The sequence below is a fragment of the Corella eumyota genome, chromosome 6 (genome assembly GCF_963082875.1).
Source record: "Corella eumyota chromosome 6, kaCorEumy4.1, whole genome shotgun sequence".
NCBI lineage: Eukaryota > Metazoa > Chordata > Ascidiacea > Phlebobranchia > Corellidae > Corella > Corella eumyota.
Window position 1 is genome coordinate 6,580,081 of NC_137495.1, and position 25,030 is coordinate 6,605,110.

Consider the following 25,030-nt stretch of genomic DNA (forward strand, 5'->3'; position numbering starts at 1 on the left):
GCGAAAAAAGGGTAACGGTAAGCGGTAAAAAAGCAATGCAAAGACTCATTTTGACGAGAATTTACCAATAGATTAATTGACGTGATGTCCTTGCAACTAATGTTTTTCAGCCAACTAAAAATTGTAATTCTTTTTTTAAGCATTTAAATAAACAGATTGGAACTGTAAATGCTTAAATATAAAGACTTTTACACAGAGGATAACCTTTTAGTCTAGGAGATAAATGAGGTCTTGTGCAACCCACTAAAGCGAGACGACAAATTTGATTTGACAAAATAACAACAAAGAGTAAAACCAGCTGATTAGGCAAGTTTTAAAACGTATTACTAAACAAATGCTGCATTGTTTACTAAAGTAGTAAGGTACCCTTTCTACTAATTTGAACCTAAACTTTTTAAAGTACATTATCTTCTATCAGTTTTAACGGTAGTAATAATCTTAACTATTGACTATCTGACTATCATTTTAAAGTTTGACGAATTTAAATTTTTTCAGAAGGGAAATCTAAATGTGTAGTGTAGTCGCGGACAATTCACATTTGCATGTGTATTGGCAATTAGGACTTTAGTTAGTTTCTCCAAAATAAATATATATGAAAATGGCTACCTGTCACAACTTTTCTGTTCCGATGACTGGCGGTAATGGTTCAATGCCAGCGCCTATGTCTCATTCAGTATCTGCCCAAGTAAAACTCAGCCTAACTATATTCTACATGGTGATGTACAGTACTCTATTTCTAAGTGTCTACATGCAACTGTGGCTTATCCTGTACTACAACTACAAAAGATTTAGCTTTCAGACTGTGTTTTTGTTTTTATGTGCACTGTGGAGTAGTCTACGTGCCACACTTTTTTCGTTTTATTTCAAAGACACACAGGTCGCGAACGAACTGCCAATGGCCCTGTATTGGTTACTTTATTGCTTTCCAGTATGCCTTCAGTTCTTCACTCTATGTTTACTGCATCTTTACTTTGCCCAGGTAAACTATATTCTTGTCTTAAGTTAAGAAATTAACAATCTTAAACTATTGTAAAACTAATTGTTGTACATAACTTATATATATATATAAACAAAATCAAATGATAAATTTGGTCAAGTGGGTTCTGGACATATTGCAATTTATGTTGAACTTTATTAAATAATAATTAACAGTTATTTGTGTACTTTAGGTTATGCTTAAAGCGAAGCCAAAGTATGCTGCAAATCCAAATCGATATATGTAAGTTAAATGAAACAAAAAGTAATTTAAAAACAATAGACTAGTAGCATGTATTAAAAAAATGTGTCTTAATTTAATTTTATTTTTTTATTTGGTTTTGACCTTTTTACGTAATTAATAATGTTTATAATGCATCAAACTAAATTAAATAATTTTTATGACCAGGCCAAAATATGGTCTTAATTGTTTAGTGACTAGAAGATGGTAATTTATGTAGTAATTTATCTTTTTTACAGCTATCCATTACGTATCTCATGTTTAATTGCCGTTTTGATTTTTTTGGCAATGAACATAACTTGTGCAGCTCTAGTACACTACCAAACCTTGCCAGACGTAAGTTGTAATAAAAAAACTTGGCTAGTTCGTTAGGTCTACTCTTTATAAAACTTTTAAATTAGTCAACCAATTATTAAACTGTTTCACAATTGAGTAATAGTCTTATATGGTAAATTGTTCAAGTTTATGTGCGTTTTGGCATTGTTGGTTAGTTAATAGGTTTAATAATTTTTATTGCAATATTGTTTTTTTTTTAATTGAAATATATAATTGTTTTTTAGACACAAACCCTCAAAATGAATGGAATTAATGAAGTAAAATATGTGGTTGTTGCTCGTGTACTAGTCAACGATCTTTTATTTGTTTCTTGTGCAATATTTTTAGCTTACTCAATTTGCAAAATCTCGAAAACTACCTCAGCAAATATATTATTAGAGGCCAAGGTAATTTGTGAATTATTTAAAAGCTGTGCTTTTTGTGAATCATTTTATAAAATTAGATTTGGCAACACTTTATATAAATTTATTTCTCTGTTGAAAAATCCCCCAAATTTTTTTTCTATTTTAGTGAGTTCTGAATCACAATTTATTTTGAATTAGGTAATTTTTGTATAAACGAAATACTTTTGTTAAAGTATAAGTGTTCTATTAAAGCAGTAAATTATGTTTGATTAATTTCACTTCTGTTTGTTTGTTTTCACTCTAAAACAAACATTATATTATTATTATATAACTAAACTTTGTAATAGCTTTTTTGACATATGTCAAACATTTTTTTCTAAGTTATTTCTTTTTAATGTATATATATATTGACTAAAATGATTTATTTTATTGCTTAGAAATCAAGTGTACCTTATACCTTATTGTGTACTAAACGAAGGGCACTTAATGGGCAATAAAAACTAAGAAAATGTTGTATTTTGCAGGGCACTACAGTATGTCAAGCCACCTCAGTTGGAATATTAATAGTGTTGTTGTATGCTTCGCGTGCCATATACAATTTACTTGCTATTAGCCCTCTCAGATGCTCCCAGCTATCTTCATTTAACTTTGACTGGTACAACGTATCTGATCAGGTAAGATATAAAAGTTAAACAAAAAAATATATGTTTAAAAATAAAAGGGTAACTATTACCAGAATTTAAAAAATGGAATTGAAATTTAGGCCCTTTTGTTTTTTATAAAAAATGTTATGCATCTAGTTTTCTTATTTTTTTGTATATTTTTTGCTGCAAAATGTATTAAAGTATTTCTGTTATTTTTTGTATTTAGTTTCTGGCATATAAATAATTGATTTGCCTTGTATTGGCATTGCCCAAACTTTTTAAAATTTAAAATTAAATTGACTTATTTCTGTGCAGACTAATGCTACATATATATACTTAAAATGGGTGGATTTTGACACCTTCATGTGTAATTTAAGTTTATAAAATATGCAATTCTACTAATACTGTAACATCTTTATTTTACAAAAAAAACATACTTTTTTATCAACAGGCTGATTTAGTGAATTTAAAAGACAACATGTCCTACATCGTGTTTGGAATTGTTCTGTTTGTCTGGGAACTTCTTCCAACTGGACTGACGATAATTTTTTTTCGTGTTCGGAAGCCAGACAATTCAATGGTAAGATTTTAATGAACCGTTCTTGGTTTTGCCAGCACTTTTAACTTAGACTCTGATTGCAATATCGAGTTTTCAAAATAAATAAAAAAAAATTTATTTTGACATGTAGCAACGTAATTTAAAAATGTATATGACCTTTCATGAAAATGGGCATATTTAAATAATATCCCAATTAAATGAGTCATCAAAAGTTTATGCCATTTCAAAAATTTTAATTAGTTTACATAAGGGTTTAAGGTTTTTAAATGAGCATAATAATAGGAACAATCAATTGCTTTTAATTGCAAGATGATAAAGTTTCAGATGCATTATGCAACAGCATTTACCAAGTCATTCCTGGTTAATTATTGACTTTTGTATTGTAGCGAAAACATAAAGGTTTCAAAAACATCACATGATTTTTGTTTGGCTTAGGAGTAGGTATAAACCTATAAAAGCAAAATTTGTCTGTTTTTTAAATTAAAAAATTTTTGACTTGGCTTTGTTAGGTAATAATTTCACCTATATGAATTTATGTGGTTATGCAATTTTTGCGCTGTCAAGTTTCCTAAAAGTGTTTACCAATTACTTGTTACTTACAAGTAATTCAAGTAACTCCTTTTTTGTTATCAGTACAAACCAATTTTATCAGGCCAACAACATTGGTTAAAAAGTTTTTTTTCGAAATACAAGCATAGGACTAAGCAAAAAAGTCCTTAAAAGTTGTTTTATTCAATTTAAAAATATTCTTATGAATTAAATTTAAATTTTTTTGCAGCAAACTTCGCTTGGTAGACTAACAGGCTCGGGGTACAACACAAGAGTTTACTTCTTCGACAATCCGCACAGATACGACAGTGATGAAGATCTTGCATCCTCCCTGCCAAGAACAAGAGTAGACCCAGCGTAAGTTTTTCATATATTATCTGTTTATAATTGGGATGAGTGGTTATAAGTCTGTACAATCTATGGGCTTTTGAAACTAATAACTTTTGTTTGTGGTGTGCGAAAAATTTACTGTTAATAATTTGTTTGTGACTATATTACAACATCAACTAGGTTTAGTAAATTTATATGTAATGGAAATTAGTGTAGACTCTATATATATATATATATGTATGTATGGCCAATTTATAGTCCTACAAAACAACTAAAACTACTGTTGTGGTGTGCTGTCAACGATTAGTTGAGATTTGGACTATATTACGACAATTAAAATTCCAACTGTGGGTCAGGCTATTTACTATTTGCTATATTTATTTTAAATTTTTATTTTTTAATATGCTCATTTTTAGATTCTTTTCGTCTCCAGTCCTTAACAATAGCATGCAGTATGGTTCGTTCATGCGAAACCACACCCAGGGTAGAACTCCAAGCCCCAGGAGAAACGGGAATACCCTAACGGAAAACGATTCCTACTCGTCAATCAACGATTCCAGTTATCAAGAATAAGTTGAAGGAAAAGTCTCCAAAATCAGTGGATCACAGGTTTTTAGATTTTTGTTCGTTTTTACTTGTTCTTTCATAGTCTCAGAAAAAAATCTAAGGAACTAGGATTATTAAGCCTGGCTCTAATGTTAGTAAAAAACCAAACTGTTGAAATGTTAGTAATTTAACAAAACATTGGTATTAACAGTCACTTTTAAATTCCCAAAAACGCATTATCTTAAAGCAGTTAGATTAAAGAGTTATATATACTCTGCAAATGATGCCTTAACTAAATATCAAAGCACAAATGTTTAATAAAAAAAAAAGCTTGATACATATGAGTTTCATTACTCAAAATTTGCCAAATGACATTTTTTAAAAAGTTATTTATTGCAGTATCTAAAATTTACTCAAATATTTTTGCCAAACAAAAACTTGAACTATCATTATTACGCTTTTTGGCAAAAGAGCATACATTTTTTTTCCAAATTAATTGCTCAAAACATTTTAAACTACCTACCCTCAGTTGTACAAAAACATAAATCTAAAAAACTACTCTAATAGTTTAACTATTTGCCCAAAAATTCATATACAATTCAGATAGTTTATAAGCATATTATAATTTTTTGTTGCACTAATTTTTTTTTTTTCGGGTATTCTATTACTTTAATTTGTAGTTATCCGTTTTTTGTTTATCTTTTGTTGTTGTACTTTACTTCTATCTATTTAATTTGTTTATTTTTCTTTTTGTTGGTCAGTTATCAGGTTTTCAAGTTTGTTACTTTTTTGCGTTTTAGAAATTTAGTGAGCTATGTCAAAGTGTACAAAATATCCCTGAATTTTTTTATTTACTTTTTCATTTTTATTTTTGTTACTCATTTTATTATGGTAGTGTTTAAAGTTAATACATATACTTTCCATACATATCATGCTAGTTGTAGCAAGTTGGCATATGAAGTTGGCAAGTTGGCATTGTAGCAAGTTGGCATATAAAAGACATATAAAAATCCTGCCTAGTTATTATAACCTATTTTAATTAACCTAACTGCCATTAAAAAAACATTACACAGTAAATAACAATTGCAACTGTATTTTGAACAAAAATTCAACATAACCACTTACGCAAAAAATTAGAATTATGCATTGATTTTGAAATTTTAGTTTAAAAAAAACAAAAAAGGCAGTGTAAGGTAACTAAAACCAAAAAATAACTTAAAAGTACTCGAAAGATGTTTTCAGCGATGGCCTCCATATAAAGATCTCCTCGGCGGAGAGTCCCTTTAAAACAAATATAAAATATTAACGATTTTCAGTTCAGTTAATAAAAAAAATTATGACAAGTGTACATCATTTGTCATACCAGTCATTCCACTTTTTCACAGCTTACATTTACATCACATTTATTTAAAGGTGACATAACTATGCCTTACAAGAGACCTTGAAATATTATTTTTTTTAGTTTGAATGTGTAAAGTTACCGGTACGAATCTCGTTTTCGATTTCTTCTTGCCATTTCTCTTAAGTCTTCATCCCTCTCAACCTGCTCTTGATATGCTTGCGCTCGCTTGTCCGCTGTCGCTATTTTATCCGCTTTCAACTAAAAATATTTTGACAAATTCTGTTGTTAAAATATATAAAAAATTCGGCACTAGACAATTTTCTGTTATTTTTATATTAAAATTAGCACTTTGTGTTAATTTTAACCAAAGAAAACAAATTAGTTTCACCTGTTTTTTGAGAGCCCTTTGCATTTTAATCTTAAGCTTTTCCTGTGGCGTTAGTTTTTTGACGTCAGTTACAGATTTTGAAACAGGAGTAGATTTTAAAGTTGCAACGGGACGGCTTCGGATTGGGCTTAAATGAAGAGTTAGTTTTTGTCGTCAATCTTAAAATTTAAAAATACCAGGAAAAAATGTTTTTACCTTTTTTCTCTGGATGATGATCTTCTTCTATACCGGTCGCTATTTCTTGAGGACGAAGAATATTTTCTTCTTGGTGACCTCGATCTGCTGCGGGATCGTTTCCATGGATACCTTCTCTCTGCAGAGCGTGATCTTTAAAGATAAAAGTTTAAATAAAATTTGGAAAAATATTTTAAATCCATGAGAAGAAGGAATTTATTTTTTATTCTCAAAAAAGGGAAAATACCTTGTCCTTGATCTCCGATATTTCGCTCGTTCCCTCGATCTTGATCTTGACTGTGACCGCAATTTCCATGGATACCTGTTGCCCTCTCGTGACCTTGACCTTGATAACCTTCGTGATGAATGATATTTATAATCACGCGACCTTGATCTTGAGCGTGATACTTTTCTATGTTCATGACGTGAAGATAATCTGTGATCGGTTTTAAACGAAATTGCTTTTTATGTTTTATGATAATCGAAAACAAAATGACATATATATCTTTAAAATAAGGGAAAAAATACCTAGCCGGGCTTCTTGATTTTGATTTTCGTTTAATTTTCTTGCTTTTAACTTTGGTGGGAACTTCATCGAAGGCAGTTGGAACACTGCTGGTACTGAAATAGTAATTAAAAAAAGGGATTTTTGATCTAGGTTTCAAGTTTAATGCAGCACACACTTACTTGCTTTCTCCAAAGCTCGTGATAAATTCGATTTTATCTTTTTCATCCGGGGTGGACGACCTACTCTTGTGCGAAGAATTCGAATCGCTTTCTGTATACAAAACAGATCAAAACTAGTTATAATAAAAACTGTATCTAATGTTTTTAAAGAAGTTATTATCTTATCTGTGGGTTGAACAGATCACTTTGTTTTTGTTGATTTAACCTATCAACTATTTTGCATTGACTCTTTATAACATGATATGTGAAATATTTAAACACTAAGCTACCTGATGATGATGACTCAATTTCCTCTTCATTCTTGTAAATGTAAGTTAAAGGTCCAATCACACGATTCTAGAAGTTAAATTAGAAATTATTTATTGTAAATGTTGCCTTATTAGTTAACAAAGAACACCTATTTTAAAGATGGTTAAGTTCAACCTGACAATCTGAAATTTGAAATTTGCTCAAATTCAAACGGAAGCTTGCTTGAATTTTGTACAAAACTGAACTAAATTTATTTGCGTTTTATTTCGTCAACTAATTTCTTTACCTTCAGTCTGTTGTCCTTTAAAATTCTGCGTTCGCGCCTAGATTTCTTGCCAGCCATTTGCTGTTTCTCGCTTTCGATTTCCTTGTCACGATCCAATTTGTTTTGGATGTTTTGGTCGTTGGTGAGCGATTTTGTAAAGTCCCCGTAACACATCCCGAACTCCAAGGATGCGGTCTCCATTTCTTTAAGAGAGAATGCAGAGCAGTCTTTGAGAGGTGGAATCTCTTCTAATTCTCTCCAGAACTCCTCGTCAGATAGAATGTCGTGTTCTAAAACATTTTTTAAATTAACCTGCTTGTAATGGAGCCAAGACACAGTGTTAGAAAGTAAATACATGCAAATATAAAAAAAATACAATTATGTATATAAGTACAAACCATTTCTCTTGCTGTCAGAGTAATATGTAATAAGTTTAAATATAATTTCTATATCAAAATTAGTTAATACAAAATAAGTTTTTTTTTAATAATTAATTTTTTTTCGAGAATTTTTTCAACATGTTGTTGTTGAATAATCGCAATAAAAATATTTGCCTCCCACCATCTTCCTCGCTTTCCTCCTCTTTCTCTTCTTTGCTTACTCCTCCTCCTCTTTGACCGTCGTCATAATTAAATGAGATGGAGGCCTTGGAAGGAGCAAGAAGCTTCTTCTTAGCCTCAGCATCTTGCCTCTGCGTGCCCGCCTCCGGAAACGACTCGTTGATCCGGATTTGTTGAAGATGACTTTGCTCACTTGTTCCTCTGTAAAATTTTTAGTTATTTATTTTTTTTATGATTTTATTTTTTGCAAAATATTTTAAATTCATGAAAAAATTTTAACATCATAAACATTATTTTTTAGTACTGACAGTCATATACTTTTACCGACTTGTATTTGTTATAAACTAAGTTTCTGTAACGCTCGAAATTAAGTTTTCGTTCCTCCTTGTTCATCGATGTGTCAGGATTCAAAGCAGGGTTAATATCGCGAATAAAATCCAAATGAGCTCTGACATCAAACCTACACGATAATAGTTAAAAAATTAAATAATACAAATCAAATTGCATTTTTCGTGCGTTGGATTTAATTTAAAAGTGTGTGCATTTTTGAATTTGTGCAATTAAAGTCATGTTATTAGGAGAAGGAAATTAATATGTATGATACACCAGTAACCTAAAATTTGAAAAGATATTAAGTTGGGGGTAGACAACTTACAAAGAAACAAAATCCTATTTAAAGACATTTTTTATTTCACCACCAACCTGTCAATCATGTTGGTTTTGTCTCCTTGCCATGCCACCATTGAGTTGGCAGGTTCCGATCCCATTTCATTCTCATCAATATGAAGTTTACATCTTCTCCCATGAACCTTTATAATCATTGTCACAACACAAATTTAAAAAAAAAACCTATGCCTTATAAACATTTATTAAGATTATACAAAAATGTATCATTGTCACAACACAAATTAAAAAAAAAACCTATGCCTTATAAACATTTATTAAGATTATACAAAAATATATTTCTTACTTGAAATTTGGTCAACAACTTACTTGCATAAACTTGATAGGGTCTTGTTTGATTTTGTCATAGTAATCGTGTTTTCTTTCCGCCCTTTTTCTGTAGTTCACAATCGCTTTTCGAACAGTGCGTTCGTTTTTTCTTGCTTCGTGCCACATTTTAAGACATCAGTACAAACTAGACCTGTTTTTTTATATGACCTTACTTATGTCCTAAAAGTAAGAATTAAACTTTGATAAGATATTAAGTGCATAGAGTAATTGTAAAAACGCAACAATGAAAAAACTATTAGGTAAATCACAGCAAATTTTCTACGGTATATAAACATAATTACCATCTGTATACGTAAGTATATATAATTTTAAAGTAATATCTCCTAAGTATATACACTTCAAATACAAAAATGTGAGTTACAATAAATTTACATTATCAAACTATACAAATGGATAATGCTAAAATTGTTTAGATAGTTGCAGTCTTCAAGTTGTTTTTGATTTCATTTAGCAAAATTATCATATCAACATTATCAGGTCTTTTCTGTAAAATTTGATTAGCAAAATCAATTGCTTTTTGGTAATACAGTTTTCTTTCATCTTGTTCATTTGGATTATCACATGCATCTGCATAATTATTAAGAAGCATGACATAAACAGTTTCGAATTCCTGACTGATAAAAACTTGTTTTTGTTCCAAATCCTGTTGCAAAATCATGATCCCTTTATTGGCTACTTTTTTTCTGCTAAAGTTATCTCCAAGGTTTCGGTAGCTATTAGCTATGCCGTCCAAAGTAACTACTTCTGCAATTCGTTTTTCAGTAAGAGTTTCCGAGTCAAAGTGATTTACAGGTATATTTGTGATCTGTTGTTGTAGCTTATTCATCAAGGGCATTACTACATTTATAGCATATTTTAAATTCCAATCCAAGTCAACCAGCATATGTATTGAATCTTTTAATCCATCTACGATTTGACTCAGGCGTTTCATTTTCTGTGTTACACTTAATGATACTTCGTTCTCAAGAATTTTAGCCGAAACACTGTAAAAAAGAAATCCTCCACTGGGATTTTTTAATTCTTCAACATTGAAGTTTGCAATTTTAATTACATCAGCTGAAAGACTGCTTGTAAAATTTTGCACAATGAAAGACATTTCTTGGATGATTTTTTGGGAAAACCCGAACTTAGATTCAACTATAGATTGCATGAAAGTAGCAAATAGCACAGGAAGAAAAACTATTTGTGACCCATATTTGTAGATGGTTTTAACAGATTCCTTAGATTGTGTTTGCAAATACGAATCGTCTAAATCAAATAAAACAATTGAACTTTTTTGGTTTCATAGGCCTATTGTTAATGTTAAGTATCTGTCAATTTAATTTAACAACTTGGAATTTGTAACATACTTGCTCGAATGCACTCTGACAGCTCAGGTTTTAATACATCTGCTGATGTGGTTGCACTAGAAACTATAAAATTAATTTTTTATAAGTTATCCACCCAAGTAAAATATATTGTCAACAGAAATAATACCAATTAAATTAATATTAGAAAAACTAATAGCTTACCTTCTAGTTTAATTTTTTTGCCAGACCCTTGATCTAGCAACTCCTAAAAATAAAAAAAGTTGTTACAAAAAAAACAAAGTGTTTTTTATAATTTAACTATATTCATGTCCAGGATAAACAAAGGTTAAAAGTGAAGGTCGTTATTTTCTTGTGTTAGATAATACGCTGTTTGATCTTGATAAATTTCAAAAGATTTTATAATTAAGCTTACCTTTGTAAAGCTTTTAATCACTTCACTAGAATTTTTCTTTAACTTTTCAAATTCTTCATCCGAAATTGAAGTTTTTTCAAATTTTACCAAATCAACAGAATCAAACTCTGCCTCAGCCAATCCCAACTTTTTGGTGTAACCTAAAAGAAGCTCGTTCAACTTTTTGAGCATTTCTCCGGAGCTGTAAGAAGACAAAATTTGATCAGAAGCCTGTTTTGTTTTCGCAACAATGTTGAACTTTAAAGAGCCTATGCCTCCCTGTGTTAAAGTAGCTTCAGCACTTCCTACAACCTTTTCAACAAGGTTTGTAACAAATTCCTCTGGGTTTTCAGATTTTAATAGACAGTAGATACATGCAAAAGATGCTGTGCCAACAACAATTGTTAAATTTGCTGCAGCTGCGATTGCCAATATTTTTGAAGAACTGCCAGATGCTTCTACACCATCACGACTGATTTTTATTTCTTCTTCCTTTTTCTGTGGTGTAGGATTAGGGTTGGCCATAAGGTCGGGTTTTTTATTTAACGTAAGACTGTTAAAATAATAATATTTATCAGTAAAAGGTTAATTTTAAATGCATCTTAGAAGTTGGTTACAAAAGACTGAAAGAGCTGTTAATTTTTTTAATTTTATTAAATACCTACAGACCTAACAGGTTTAGTAAAAAAATACTAAGCTAGTCTAATTGTCAAATATTACTTGTATTAGGACTGCAACTTTCTATAAGTTACGTTAGTGAAACTGTAAAAGGACATATTTTTAAGGAACCAAAAGTTACCCTGTTTACATGGACAATTTTTGCGCGACTAATATTGCTAAATAGACCAAATTATGACGTAATATATACGGTTCATTACACATACATCAAAAAAAGGATAATTTTAAGCGGTAGTTCTCTCAAATTGCAAATGACCGCTTGCAGCGGGTTGTCTTAGTATCGGTTGTTTTTGTTTCGGTAATCAACTAATTAAAAATAGTTTAACTGGGGTGTTTTAGAAAGATTGTAGCGTACATTATTTTTATTAAACACACTTTTTACAGATTATACAATTTAATATACAAATTAATACCTTATTCAAATATAATTACCTATAAATATATATATTAGTTTCGGTTCGTTTTTATCATGTAAACGGAACAAGAACTAAGACATGCGCAACAATTGCGGTGACGTCAAAAATATCGGTATTAGTAGCGATATAAAAAGTGTCCATGTAAACAGGGTAACTAACAAAAACACAACAAAAGAAAACGATGTAAATAACCCAAACTTGTTTAAAAAAATTATAATAAAAGATTTTTTATTTCTTGTTACTAAAATTTTACTTTACAGCCCATTATCCATGATTTTAATACGTTTTTAAAATTGTCTACTTTAAAATTATGACGTCATATATTTATCTACAAATGACACGTTCCTAGCTGCCACCGACGCGTTTAAAGTTTTTCACTTTCCTGTTGATCGGGATAAAGTTAAAATTTCATGATAAACTTAAAGTTAAAATTTTTTTTGGCGATGATCAGATAAAGGCGTAACTAAATTAAAACATGGGTGTACGTAGATTTAATAACAAAATACGAAGCTAAAGTGTTACCTCAATTTTAGAAATATTGCCAAGAAGATGCTGTCTGTATTTTTTAAAAGTCTCCCCAATTTTTAACAACGTGAAATATTAAATTGCAGTAATTTTAACAAGTGCATATCTTCTTTTATTTATAAGTACGGTACTGGTATATATGTATGATTGTAAAATTGTTTTTATAATAATACCTGATTATATGTCACCTTCAAAGTGTGTTGGATGCTGGTTTAGCCAAAAGAAGAGGAAGAAGTTAAGTGTCGAAAAATTAAGAGCAATTTTTAGGTAAATAGAACATTATTTGGATCTATATTACTTACGCACGCCCGAATTTAACAAGGCGTTATAACCTAAGTATGGCAATTGTTCAACCAGACATTAAAAATTAGTTGAAATATGTTTTACTGAATATAACTTAGTCCGCTTTACGAGTCAGATGTGTTAATGGGTAAACTGAATATGTGAGGGTTAGGGTAAGGGTTTAATTTATGCAACCTCTTTGTTTAATTACATGTGCCGTATTTCGGTTACACACCCTGTTTATGTAGGGCGTGCGAAACTAATAGAGATCCCATTATTTTTACTCTTTCAAATTGACAAACAAAAAATAGTTAGATAGATATACATTGTTTTTATTAAACTTAAGATTGTACCGGCAGCGTGGTGTAGTGGTTAAAACACTTGCTACACCACCATGAGATTGTGGGTTCAATCCCCACTGCTCTCATTCTGTAGCACCCCTGAGTAAGGTGCTATAAATGGTATGAAATCCTCCAGAGCCAGCACTTAATCAGCAGAATAATTATCTGGCAATTATAAGCTATATAATATCCCAAAATGGCACAGGCAACTCGAGACTGGGTCGGAGTAATTAAAGTTATCCTATGTTTAGGTCGCGCATTCGACCTTTCCAAATAGAGGATAAAAATATATACAAAAATTGGAGTTATTGGAGAATTATTATTTTTTACATAATGTTTTTTTTTATTTTTAGAAACAATGGAATTGAATTAAAGGAGGTGTGTGGTATTAATTTGTATATTTGTTTATGTTTAAAGCAAATACTATAATTTAAACAACTATATGCTTTTTTATTATAAATCCTTTTGAAAGATTGGTACTACAAACGGCATGTACTACTCTTTAACTTGTAACTTGCCAGTAAGGAGAAAAGTGTTACTACAACTTTTAAAATAAACTGTAATTTTAAAAAGAATACCACTAGGAATAAAGGAGTGGTTTATTTAAATATTTGCATTGGCACGTCTCATTGACTAAATTCTATTGTACTTTTCCATTCTATTATTCCAATATGTTTGTTCATAAACCATGTTGATTGAACACAAGTTTGCCCAACCCATATTAAGCTTTGGTAAAGGTTTTGCTTAAATGAATTTGAATAGAAATGCCTAAATGCCAACTGGTGTTTGTATAAATAAATTGAATTACATAAATTTAACATTTTTTTACCTTTTCATTATATATATAGTATATTTAAAATTATATAGAATAATTTTTATTACATTTTGAGCATACTTTTTTATAGACTTCAATATTTTTTCAGACATTATTTTTTTTAACCAATTTTTAAATTTATTAGTCTATCGTATCAATTTTTTATGTTTAAAATTTAAGATTGACTTGGAGAAAAGCCTAGAAGAGCAAGGCCCATTTGACGCAATTGTTCATAAATTAACCGATCTTATACTGGAATCTATGTCTGGTAACCTAAAAGCAGCGAAAAATCTGCGAGCTTTTCAGGTAGTTTTTTAGAACTCATATTTCATAAGTTGGATAGTCATACAACCTTATATGATTGACCTCTGTTGATTTGTTATGTTTATGTTTTGACTAAACTTTTTTATACTTTACTGTTGTGTATATTTTACATTAGTAAAGTTAAACGGGCAATTAGAATGGCATTTTATTTCATTTTCTGTACTTTTTTAAACTTGTTTACGTTACAACCTTAACTTTTTTTTTTCTTACAGAATTACCTTGAGCATAACCCGAATACGATTGTTTTCGATCCAGTTAGAAGCATCGAAAAGTTGCTTAATCGATATGAAACCTATTCTATGATTAAGCAGACAAAAATGTGTTCTCAAGGTAAAAAAATATTAAAATAATGTTTAGTTTGACGCAGAAATAAATGAGTTTTTTGTTAGCATGTTAAGTTAAATTAACCTTTTTTAAAATGTTGAAGTATTTATATTTTTTGCAGGCTTACTTCACATTCCGAATTTTACCCTCATTCTTACTCGTGACAAGGAGCAAATACTTAAACAAATGCAAGAGGAAAATGTAAAGTTTCCAATCAGTAAGTGAAAAACAATAATTAAAAAAAAAAACATATTTATTTCTTTGATAAAATTCATTATTTTTTTTAAGTAATTTTATTGGAGGATTTTATATATATACGCATTTGTTTTATATTTTTGTAATATTTTTATTTAATAAAAATTAAAATAATTTTTTAACATAGTGTGTAACTATTGTCTGATTGCATTTTATATATATGTAAAATTACTTAGAAAATTTTTACATTTAATACCTTTTTTTTATATTTTCAGTGTGTAAAAAGAACATCGCACACGGCACTGCTTCGCACAAGGTAAATCTATTTGTTTAAAATAGTAAACCGATGAAACTAGATTAACAAAGTAAAAAAGTTGTTCATATTGCCCGTTGATTTATAATATAGTTGGTGATAAACAGAAAGTTAAATGTGACATTATAGTTGGCTCTGATTTATGATAGTAGACTTTTATTACGCTTACAAAGATTTAAATGCATTTAATTTGTTACATTGTCTTAAAGGTTACATATTGAATCAGATATTTCTTTACTAATAACATAAGAAAATTATAACACCTAGTTTTTAAAGAAAAATGGTGAAATGATATATGTTTATTATTGTCACAAACATTTTTATTAGCTGATAATTTGCATTTTTATTAGCTGATAATTTTATTAGCTGATAAATTTCATCAACACTTTGACATAAAAATTAATATTTCGAAATTACATTTTTGACATAAACGAGTTTTAACTTAGATAAATGATGTTTGGCCAGACTATGAGTAAATATTTGATGTAAGAGTCTATTTATGTTAATTAATTGAAGCTACAATTTGTTGGCTGTAGCGGGGCGTTTTTTGTTTACTAACATGAATATCATAAGATTCCAATACCTCTACATTCTTAATTTTTTTCTGTTTTTGGTAGTTGCTTTATCGTAGCTCTTTTTAAAAAAGTTCGAATATTTTTTAGATGTCGATTATTTTTGATGAGGAAGGATTAAAAGATGTTGACCCTCCATGTGTGGCCCAAACCTTTGTTGATCACAGTGCTTTGTTGTATAAGGTTTGTGCATACATTTTATTCTTATAATATATATATGCTACCATGTCACCATTTATTAAAGCTAAAAAGTTTTTATTTTATTTTCAATTTTCCAAACTGCCAAAGGCAACCTGAGACTGGGTAGGGGTAACTGATATTTATGTTTAGGTCATGAAGTCGACCTTCCTACAGCAAGGATAAAAAAATACATAAAAAGTATATGTATATATATAATATATGTTACATTTCTTTTTTGCTAGTTCTACTAATTAAATAATCACAAAAAAAAATTCTTAGTATACACACCCTTATAAAAAAAATAGATCCATGATTTATTTTGTTTAGATTTATGTGATAGCTGATAACTACCACATGGTCGAGCGACCTTCACTCAAAAACTTTGGCAAGAAAAAATGGGAGGGACATAATACCATTTTCTTTAATTCCCATGATATTTCAAGTGGAGATTCTATGAGATCTGAACTTAACACGGTAATTTATACAATGTATTTCAAGTGCTAGAAGCGCTAGAAAAGTCTTAAAATTTATTTACATTATAATTGTATACAGGTCACAATGTTTAAAAATAGATGTTAATAATATTATTTTTATGTCACTTGTACTTTAAAGATTAAAAGACAATAAACTGGTTATTAATAATGTTTCAAATTGGAAAAAAAAGACCGTGACACTAAAACGCCCATGTATTTCCTTTTCAAAATTTTTTTCAAAGTTGCTTCTTTTGACAGCTTGCATCATCAGAGCAAGAACCACGCCCGGTGGACAAAAATATTGTCAAGGCCTTCACAGCACAACTACATAAGGAAATACAAATGTCAATGTACGGGATTGACATTATTGTGTGTGCAGACACTGGAAAACACTATGTCATCGACGTCAACGTTTTTCCTGGTGAGATACATACAATTTTTTATTTATTTATCCTTGATGTGGAAAGGTTGACTTTACGACTTAAACACAGAGTAACATTAGTTACCCCGAGCGAGTCTCTAGTTGCCTTTGGCAGTTGGGATATTGAAAATATATAAAAAAAAATTTAGCAAATACCACTTAAATAAAATTTATGTACAAACCTTATATACAACTAGGAACTGTGCTGCTGATTAAATGTTGAAAAAAATAACTGGGTTTTGAAAATATCACTTTTTAGGCAAGCTTATATTTTATTTTAATTTAATATTTATTGACATTTTAGAAGTTTATTAACAAATACAAACACAGAATTAACTGTGTTACCGCCCTTTCCTAATACACTGCCCTGGAATTAAACATATTAAATTTAACATTAATATAATGATGTTTATTTTTTAAGTTTATGATAGGGAGGTGTCACATTTTTATATGTTCTTTATAACACTATAACTATACGAAAATGTTTGTAAAAAATATATATATTTAATATTGCTTATAATAAATATTAGGCAATAATGGCAGCGTGGTTCAGTGGTAAGAACACTTGTTACACCACACATGAGGTCGTGGGTTCAATCCCCACTGATCTCATGCTGTAGCGCCCTTAAGTAAGGCGCTATACGGTACGAACTTCTGCTGAGCCAGCACTAAATCAGCAGTATAATTATCGGGCAATTATAATCTATAATATCCCAAACTGCCACAGGCAACTCGAGACTCGTCGGAGTAACTGTTACTCCATGTTTAAGTCGCGCATTCGACATTTCCACATCGAGGATAAAAATATATACAAAAAAATTAAATTAAATGGTAACTATATAATTTAAAAAATAAAATATTTTTAAATAGGTTATGATGGTGTAGACGACTATCTCGAAATTCTAGCAAACGTAATTATGAAAAGCATTCAAAAACCAACACATTGTAATGGTAGTGGGGAAATAATTAAAATGAAGCAGTCGGAAAAGAATATATCAAATGGAATTAACGGTAATGGAATTTTAAATGGAGATATTGTGAAAATTTCGTAGTTTAAGCAAAACATTTTAATTCAATGTTAGGTTTTAAATAAATTATAATCTCAAAGTATCTGAATCGTAAGATTTTTTAATCGTAGTTATTACTTTTAGCTATTATAAACCGGTGTTTTAAGTTTTTATGTTTAAACGTTTTTAATAATTTAAATAATTAAGATTATTTGTTCTAAACAACTATCCGTATAAAGGGCTGTATTTTCAAATAGTTTTTTTTTTATACTTATGTGTAAATTTATAATCTTTGGTATATCTTTTATAATTAGGTAATGCAATAAATAATATTATAGAATTATAATGCTATACCAGTATTTGGTACACTATTATAAAGTTTTCATTCTACAATTTTTTTACACACTTTAAAAGATTTTAAATAAATACACAGTTTGCTTGTTGTACCTAAATTTAAAGTTGCCTATTCATGATTTTACTATTTCAGTAATTCTCTTTTTAATTGTGTTCAGTTTTCGGTTATGCAATTTAAATTTTCGTGTATTAATTATTGTTGTTTCGGATTTTAATAAACATTATATTAAGTGTGAAGTTTTAGTGATCAATAAGGATTTTAAAGCAATAAGCAGTTTTCCTAATAACCATAACAAGCAAGAGTATTGTATACATTGTGCTTATGTTTAAATGTTTTGTTAAAAAAGTAAGTAACATAAAAGATTCTATTTGAGAAATTACATTTTTGGTGTATGATCTTTTAGTCGAAAAATGATTATCTATATTGCCAACAATATGCGTGATACAATACCTGTGCATAATACAATATAAACGAGTTTTTAAACTAATAAATATAGCGGAAACGTTACGCAAATGAGGATAACTTAATAAAAGTTGTTTGAGGTGTTGGGTTTGGGAGAACCCCTAAAATGACTTTTTTATTGAAAATCTTTATTATTATGTTTATTCAATATTTAAGTATAAATGTATGGTCAGATGGTTGTTTATTGGTTTCTAAACACTTAAATACTTAGCCCTCAACTTAGTTTGCCTATGTGTGTATTGTTGTTTATATTTAAAACGACTATGAATTGATTTGGTGTATAACAAAAGGAAAGATCTCACCTTTTGTTAAGATTTAAACAAAAGAAAGAATTTTTGGTAAAAACATTGTTCGTCAGCTGAGAATAAAGCCACGTGTAAAATAATAACACAAAGTTAATGTTTAACTTTTCCGTATCAGCAACAAGCGTAGTGCGTAAATATAGCCGGCTGCGTTTTCCGATTTTTATTGCCCTAAGCGGAAAAACCATACGGAATTGATCAAACAAATATAAAGTTGTGCTGTTCTGTATTCTGATAGCAAAGTCTGGTCGACGTGGCCCTAATAAAGGAAGTAATGTAAGCATGTGTAACATAAACTCAAATTGAGGCATCGAATTTAATAGCTTAACGTATTTTGCCCTGTAAATAGTTAGTAAGTTAGTTAATGACTTAGGCTACATACGTAGACGTGTTAAAACAAACAAGCATAACATAAAAGCAAAATTTAGCATAAAAATCTTACAAATACATTTGTATTGGTATATTGTGGTTTTGTTGTTTAGCTTGATTTTATAAAGCAAATTACAATGTGGACTGTTACAATTATTTACGCGTTTTTGTTTACAACGCGGTTTACAAGCCTCGCTCAAATAGGAAAATCCACGGTGAAGACAGACCCCGACCAAAGGGGCGGAACATTAAGCATGAGCCCACCTGATTTAAGCGACGAGGACTCGCAAGCAAATTACATGCCTAACAGTTTACGGTGTGATGCCTGTAACGGTATAGCTGGAAGGTTTTCCGAAGAAATACAGGTAGGAATAAATATTGCTAGTAATATGATTCAGGGCCGGTTCACTAAAGCAGAACAATGGGCTACGACCGTATCTTTTTAGAAAAAACAATATTTTAAACTAAAATAAAAAAGCAAATATATTAAATCTTTTAAAAATAGAAATAATTTTGGCAGAAAACCGTGGACAGATACAAGTCAGTACGAGACGGCAAATCCGAACTGAGCGAGGAAAAAATAATGGAGATATTCGAAAGTATTTGCTCCGACAAGGATTGGCACAATTTCGGGGTCAAAGAACATGAAGGAGTCAAACGGTTGACTTACCCTGGGTCGGAAACTGAGAAGACTTTCGGCATTATGCAAGGCGGGGGGCCATGGCCAAGAAGGTAGCGCCAGGCTTTGTTTTTTAATATTAACAATATATAAGCATATGGTTGTATAGTCAAGCGTAAAATTAATACAATAAGTTTAATAATGTTATGTTTTAGGCTATCGGATATGTGCCATGCTTACGTTGGCGAACACGACGAAGAAACAATATACGAAACCCATCGAAAAAAATCAAAGTCAGGAGTTAAAAAACTATTGTGTTCAAGAGTTTGCAACTCGAACAAAAAATCAAAGAAAAACAAAAAGCAGCAGAAGAAAGAATTGTAACCCCTTAATATTGTCAAAATGTTTTGCATTTTAAATTATTATGTCATTTATTTTGATTTTGAAGTGTTTCACGTCTTTGCATGTTTCTTAATTATTCTTTTTTTACTGAATAGGCTAAAGTCAAAATTTCTAAAAATTTTAAGTAACTTTTCTTATTTATTCGAAGGGCAAATTGGCTTTAAAAGACCAACTTTGTCATTATGTAAACGCGTAAAATAAACCAATCTTTTAAAGCGATTAGGGACCAAACTTCAAAACGCGTAAGAAGCCTCGGGTTTTTTGATAAGGCTTTATTCGAAATGTGTTTTTTTAGCTTTCTTTTGGTTCCTGTTTAACTTTAATATAACACAAAGGTTGTAAACACTAAAAATTGATTAAAAGGATTGTTATTTGGCAGTAAGAACTAGGGAATAAGAAAAAATATAACTACGCCTAACAAAGACTGAGCTTACAACTTCCTTTCCTTTAGATGTTTCGGGTAAGTTTTGCAAACTTCTATTCTTGATTTCAGGATGTTAAACAGATATAAATACGTATATTTATTGCGAGGTTTTGTGCTTGTTATTAATTTGTTTCATATTTACGTTCCGCACAGCTTAAAATGTTAAGTCGATGCTAAAATATGCTTATTCGGGCCAAAGGCAATGTTTGCACTTACTTAAACTGTTAAAATTAATAGAGAGAGCGCGTTAGGGCATGACAACGTTAATCATTTATAATATCCGACGCTTATACGTTATACTTCTTCGCATGCTGTGTCATAGGCACAGTTGTAAAGTTAGTAACAGAAAAAGTCCGATGATTCAGCTAAATTTTTAGAAGTTTAAATTTAGAAGTCTTACCAAGTTTAACCATTATTTAGTCACAAGTTAATATAAACTCAAAAACATTTAGAAAGTAGGTAAAAGCAAACAATATCAGAACATGGTAATAATAGTATATCTTGATCTAATGTCTCAGCCATGCAGGGTTTTGAACATATTTCTCGACTACTGCAAAATTCCACACGAAAAGAAGTTCGTAGCTTTGCGTAAAGGTAAGGGTTACTACAAAGGTTTTTATGATATTTTTTATACTTTGATTCTACAAAGTTAAATTGATTTTAAACTTGCTTTAGGTGAACAGAAATCAGAAGAGTATCTAAAGATTAACCCATTAGGGAAAGTACCTGCCTTAGAAGACAATGGTTTTGTCTTGACAGAAAGGTAATTTAATTGTTTTGACTTAAAATGCTATAATTGGTATACACCGTAGAAATGAATTGTTGCCTTAATATAACAATGTTATAGTACTTCCTGAATTATGGATTGTGGCAGGGTGTAGTGGTTTGTCTTCACAAAGTGAGGTCATTGGTTCGATTCCTACTGCTTCCATGTTGTAGCACCTTTGAGTAATGTGCTATAAAAAGTTTGACCTCTGGTTGAGCTCAAAAACAATTAAAAATAATTAATTAATAATCTGACAATATGCTTACTAATATTTGAAACCAAAACTACTAAAGAAAACTCAAGACTGGGGCTAGGTAACTATTGATAACTTGTGTTGAGGCCATGAAGTTGGTCTTTCCCCATCGAGGATAAAAAAAATATAATGTATATATTTATATGTTTATGATTGTTGTTTTATTATTATTTACTTATGATATTAATTTCTTAAATTTTGCTGCCAATATTTTACTTATAGTACGTGCAATATAATACTTTATTAATTTCCAATCGCTTTTTAGCGTTGCGATAATGCAATACATTTCAAACAAATTTGGGGACTTAACTGAAGCACTATATCCAGCTAATATAAGGGAAAGGGCAAGAATAGATGAATACAATTCCTGGCAACATCTTAACACTAGGTAAGATAGACAAATGTTTTAATGTACTATTACGAGATGTAGTATTCGTTTTTTTTATCTAGCATACCAATTTTAACGAGCTTTATTTTTAATCAATTTTTCAAACATTAATATTTAAAACTATTCGAAAGCATTTTTTCGGTTTATATTTTCGAAATCTTTTTTTTTTATTTAGATAAGTTGATTTTACTTTTTTCCATGTAAATTTTTTAACTAATTTGCTGACCTTTTTTGTAAATTTAAGTCCAATATTACAAATGCTGATTTTTATAGATCTTTAGCTGCTACTGTTTTCATGGGCGAGGTAATAATACCTGGTGCAGTAAAAATGGAAAAAGCTGTCAATGATATGAACAAAATGTTGGATCAATTTGAGATGATGTTTCTTAAAAACAAGGATTTTATAACAGGTGAAAAATGTAGTACTGCTGTATAAAATCAACAAACAGCATGGTGTAGAAGTCAGAACACCTGGGTTTCTGGGGTAAGGCACTTTAAATGGTATTATTCCTATTGAGCCAAAACTTAATCAGCAATTTATAATAGAGCAATTATTATTAATAATATTTCAAACTGTCAAAGGCAAGTCAATACTGGGTCGGGGGTTCCCCCAAGGTATTTTGCCAAATTGTAAGTTGTAACTAATGTATAAATCGATATAACAAGTTAAGGTCATATCTAACATGCTGCATACTATTCTAATTGGTCAGTTACCATTAAATGGTTTGCTGTTACATGAGGGCACCATTTTTCGGCAGCTTAAACAATATTTTTTTTATGTGTTAAGCATTGAAATTGCACACATTATTATTTACTGTTCAAAATTCTTTAAAATAAACATGGATTAATTTATGTTAAAGCAGCCTTGCCACTATTGAATAAATTACATGAATATTATTATATTTAATATATCTACATTTAGGTTTTAGAGTGTCAATTGCTGATCTTTTCGCTATATGTGAGTTGTTACAGCCTACCTTGAGTGGCCGAGATGTTTTTGAGGGGAGGGAAAATTTGAGAAAGTATTTTGAAAGAGTTATGAAGGAAACTCAACCTTATTTCGACGACACTTACACCATTTTTTACAAGAGCAAAGCTTCCATCGCAAAGCGCAAAAGCAATATTTAAATAATTAGACTTGATTGGTATTTACTATATATATATTATTTTGTACGAATAATATGCAACTTTTTAAAGTGTGTTTTGTACAATTACAATTTTGTTAATTGCATAGTTTATTTCATTTTACTTATTAATTTTATCATTTTAAAAAATGAATTAAATAATTATGTTTTAAGAATCTTTTATTCCAAATTAAGATACCTAAAAAAAAATTGTTGTTAAATTTTTTGTATTTTGGCAATAATCATGTACACAGTAGCCTATTATACTGATAGCAAAAATACTTTTGACAAAATAAAATTAAAATAAAAAAAAACTTAAACAAAATATTTTTCTTCCTTTTACCTCTTTAACAAATTTTGTCGATCTATTTTTTTCTCAAAACAGCGATTTTTGGGATTTTCTACAAGGTTATAACCCCCTTGCTGTTTTTGCTAAATTTGGTCAAAAACACAAAAAAAAAGTTTGCTCATTTTTTGGCAAAAAAGGCACTTTTAGCCTATAATATGTCATCTGAACGTTTTTAAATTAATCTAAATCATTTAAAAATCACGTTTTTATCGAAAAATAAAAAATGGAAAAAATCGATTCTCGTGCATTATCTTGCAGTAAAAAAGAATTATAAAATTAAAAAAAAAAGAATTTTGGGGCAAAAAAATTTCTTTCAATTTAATTTAGGTCAATTAAACGTCTTTAAAATAAGTTTTTGTTGAATTTCGGTGACATATTTTTTCTCCCCAAAACAGTGATTTTTGGCATTTTCTACAATAATATACTTCCTTTAAATTTAACAAAAAAAATTGAACCATTAAAATCTTTATGACGTAATAAATAATGAAATTTTACTTCTTTATGAAAATACCATGCCTTATACATTTCAGGAAGTGATGTCACGTAATTAACAAAACTGTCTAGAAATTATAACATTAACACGAATCAATGTTCCTTAAATACAATACAAAAAAATTAAATACTATAAAAAGTGTGTTGTACTTTAATAAATAAAAATATTTTTTTGATGATATATATTTTTTACTATAATTTAGCAGTTATTTTACATAGATAAGCCACCACCCTTGCATGAGTATGTGGTTCTATAATTAAGCCTTTAAATGGTTGAAGCCCTGTTTTTTGTCTATATAGTCAGCGTACTAAATTTCCTTTACGATTTTATATTCTAATATTTTGGGATAAAATTGTGATGTCGTTGTTATAACAATATAATCACAGTTTTGATTTTTTGCTATTTCCATCGTTCTAGCAAACATTTTTGTAGCTAACTTATAATTTTTAAAACCAGGTATAACTGATGCAATTAGGATGTTTAAAACTTTTCTTGCTTTTAGTTTTTGTAACAAATTTTCCTCCAAAACCTCGATAAAGCGAAATTTGGCCTCCAATTTAGAATCTACAAATTTTAGGGGTCCGTTTGTGAATGGTTTTTCTAGGTTGTCTATAACGCTTAGGTTAGCACCAACTAAAGGATTGGTATGCGCTTCAAATGATATGCGGTTCTATAACTAAGTCCTGCTTAATTTTCTTCATACCCTTAAAATTCAATTTCCCTAGATAAAATACTGTCATAATTATTTCAACAATGTATTCACAATCTAAGGTTTGAGCTAGTTTTTCGTAAAAACACACATTCTAAGCTACACCTATAGTTTTGCAACTATTATGTACTACACCTGTACTAGTTTTAAACATTTTCTTGGCATATTAGGTATAGTGTAACGTAAAGATTTTCGGCATTTTCTACTAGGGTAATATAAGTCAAGTTTAACGTCTTTCAAGTTTTT

At 29.8% G+C, this 25,030-nt stretch overlaps 6 protein-coding genes across 6 annotated transcripts; 4 read left to right on the forward strand and 2 right to left on the reverse strand.

The window, feature by feature from the left end:
* The first annotated feature begins 282 nt into the window (after positions 1-282).
* On the forward strand, positions 283-5,358 carry LOC145754791 (G protein-coupled receptor 137Ba-like). Its single transcript, XM_082570908.1, has 8 exons — positions 283-979; positions 1,170-1,219; positions 1,456-1,552; positions 1,777-1,938; positions 2,421-2,570; positions 2,992-3,120; positions 3,878-4,005; positions 4,395-5,358. The coding sequence occupies exons 1-8, from the start codon at positions 593-595 to the stop codon at positions 4,549-4,551; spliced, it is 1,260 nt and encodes a 419-aa protein (XP_082427034.1). The 5' UTR covers positions 283-592; the 3' UTR covers positions 4,552-5,358.
* Positions 5,359-5,607: 249 nt separating this feature from the next.
* LOC145754626 (CLK4-associating serine/arginine rich protein-like) lies at positions 5,608-9,317 on the reverse strand. Its single transcript, XM_082570712.1, has 13 exons — positions 9,183-9,317; positions 8,892-8,998; positions 8,518-8,649; positions 8,191-8,390; positions 7,651-7,919; positions 7,385-7,451; positions 7,116-7,206; positions 6,957-7,049; positions 6,676-6,864; positions 6,450-6,581; positions 6,255-6,381; positions 6,006-6,124; positions 5,608-5,805 (listed from the first exon to the last, which is right to left on the reverse strand). Exons 1-13 carry the CDS (start codon positions 9,306-9,308, stop codon positions 5,763-5,765), a joined length of 1,695 nt encoding a protein of 564 aa, XP_082426838.1. The 5' UTR covers positions 9,309-9,317; the 3' UTR covers positions 5,608-5,762.
* A 288-nt stretch (positions 9,318-9,605) lies between these two features.
* LOC145754627 (uncharacterized) lies at positions 9,606-11,723 on the reverse strand. Its single transcript, XM_082570713.1, has 4 exons — positions 10,926-11,723; positions 10,715-10,757; positions 10,553-10,615; positions 9,606-10,451 (listed from the first exon to the last, which is right to left on the reverse strand). Exons 1-4 carry the CDS (start codon positions 11,427-11,429, stop codon positions 9,613-9,615), a joined length of 1,449 nt encoding a protein of 482 aa, XP_082426839.1. The 5' UTR covers positions 11,430-11,723; the 3' UTR covers positions 9,606-9,612.
* Positions 11,724-12,485: 762 nt separating this feature from the next.
* Positions 12,486-18,185, forward strand: LOC145754755 (inositol-tetrakisphosphate 1-kinase-like). Its single transcript, XM_082570866.1, has 10 exons — positions 12,486-12,790; positions 13,500-13,524; positions 14,141-14,266; positions 14,497-14,614; positions 14,730-14,825; positions 15,079-15,119; positions 15,779-15,871; positions 16,196-16,342; positions 16,600-16,762; positions 17,633-18,185. The coding sequence occupies exons 1-10, from the start codon at positions 12,663-12,665 to the stop codon at positions 17,812-17,814; spliced, it is 1,119 nt and encodes a 372-aa protein (XP_082426992.1). The 5' UTR covers positions 12,486-12,662; the 3' UTR covers positions 17,815-18,185.
* Positions 18,186-19,376: 1,191 nt separating this feature from the next.
* LOC145755352 (marginal zone B- and B1-cell-specific protein-like) lies at positions 19,377-20,497 on the forward strand. Its single transcript, XM_082571577.1, has 3 exons — positions 19,377-19,622; positions 19,778-19,989; positions 20,092-20,497. Exons 1-3 carry the CDS (start codon positions 19,395-19,397, stop codon positions 20,258-20,260), a joined length of 609 nt encoding a protein of 202 aa, XP_082427703.1. The 5' UTR covers positions 19,377-19,394; the 3' UTR covers positions 20,261-20,497.
* A 535-nt stretch (positions 20,498-21,032) lies between these two features.
* LOC145755017 (glutathione S-transferase theta-1-like) lies at positions 21,033-23,819 on the forward strand. The gene is made up of 5 exons (XM_082571214.1): positions 21,033-21,296; positions 21,378-21,465; positions 21,987-22,109; positions 22,383-22,519; positions 23,032-23,819. The coding sequence occupies exons 1-5, from the start codon at positions 21,185-21,187 to the stop codon at positions 23,235-23,237; spliced, it is 666 nt and encodes a 221-aa protein (XP_082427340.1). The 5' UTR covers positions 21,033-21,184; the 3' UTR covers positions 23,238-23,819.
* Positions 23,820-25,030: the final 1,211 nt, after the last annotated feature.

Bases quoted from the DNA above. Each gene is read 5' to 3' on its own strand.
- LOC145754791 (XM_082570908.1), top strand. From the start codon at position 593: ATGAAAATGGCTACCTGTCACAACTTTTCTGTTCCGATGACTGGCGGT. The intron at 980-1,169 runs GTAAACTATATT...TGTGTACTTTAG, and splicing joins TGCATCTTTACTTTGCCCAG to GTTATGCTTAAAGCGAAGCC. The intron at 1,220-1,455 runs GTAAGTTAAATG...TCTTTTTTACAG, and splicing joins GCAAATCCAAATCGATATAT to CTATCCATTACGTATCTCAT.
- LOC145754626 (XM_082570712.1), bottom strand. From the start codon at position 9,308: ATGTGGCACGAAGCAAGAAAAAACGAACGCACTGTTCGAAAAGCGATT. The intron at 7,920-8,190 runs GTGGGAGGCAAA...AAAATGTTTTAG, and splicing joins GGAGGAAAGCGAGGAAGATG to AACACGACATTCTATCTGAC. The intron at 6,865-6,956 runs GTATTTTTTCCC...AACCGATCACAG, and splicing joins AAATCAAGAAGCCCGGCTAG to ATTATCTTCACGTCATGAAC.
- LOC145754627 (XM_082570713.1), bottom strand. From the start codon at position 11,429: ATGGCCAACCCTAATCCTACACCACAGAAAAAGGAAGAAGAAATAAAA. The intron at 10,616-10,714 runs GTAAGCTATTAG...TTAATTTTATAG, and splicing joins CAAAAAAATTAAACTAGAAG to TTTCTAGTGCAACCACATCA. The intron at 10,452-10,552 runs GTATGTTACAAA...TATTTGATTTAG, and splicing joins GTCAGAGTGCATTCGAGCAA to ACGATTCGTATTTGCAAACA.
- LOC145754755 (XM_082570866.1), top strand. From the start codon at position 12,663: ATGTATGATTGTAAAATTGTTTTTATAATAATACCTGATTATATGTCA. The intron at 15,120-15,778 runs GTAAATCTATTT...AATATTTTTTAG, and splicing joins ACGGCACTGCTTCGCACAAG to ATGTCGATTATTTTTGATGA. The intron at 16,343-16,599 runs GTAATTTATACA...TTCTTTTGACAG, and splicing joins TGAGATCTGAACTTAACACG to CTTGCATCATCAGAGCAAGA.
- LOC145755352 (XM_082571577.1), top strand. From the start codon at position 19,395: ATGTGGACTGTTACAATTATTTACGCGTTTTTGTTTACAACGCGGTTT. The intron at 19,623-19,777 runs GTAGGAATAAAT...TAATTTTGGCAG, and splicing joins GGTTTTCCGAAGAAATACAG to AAAACCGTGGACAGATACAA. The intron at 19,990-20,091 runs GTAGCGCCAGGC...GTTATGTTTTAG, and splicing joins GGGGGGCCATGGCCAAGAAG to GCTATCGGATATGTGCCATG.
- LOC145755017 (XM_082571214.1), top strand. From the start codon at position 21,185: ATGGTAATAATAGTATATCTTGATCTAATGTCTCAGCCATGCAGGGTT. The intron at 21,297-21,377 runs GTAAGGGTTACT...AACTTGCTTTAG, and splicing joins GTTCGTAGCTTTGCGTAAAG to GTGAACAGAAATCAGAAGAG. The intron at 22,520-23,031 runs GTGAAAAATGTA...ATCTACATTTAG, and splicing joins AAACAAGGATTTTATAACAG to GTTTTAGAGTGTCAATTGCT.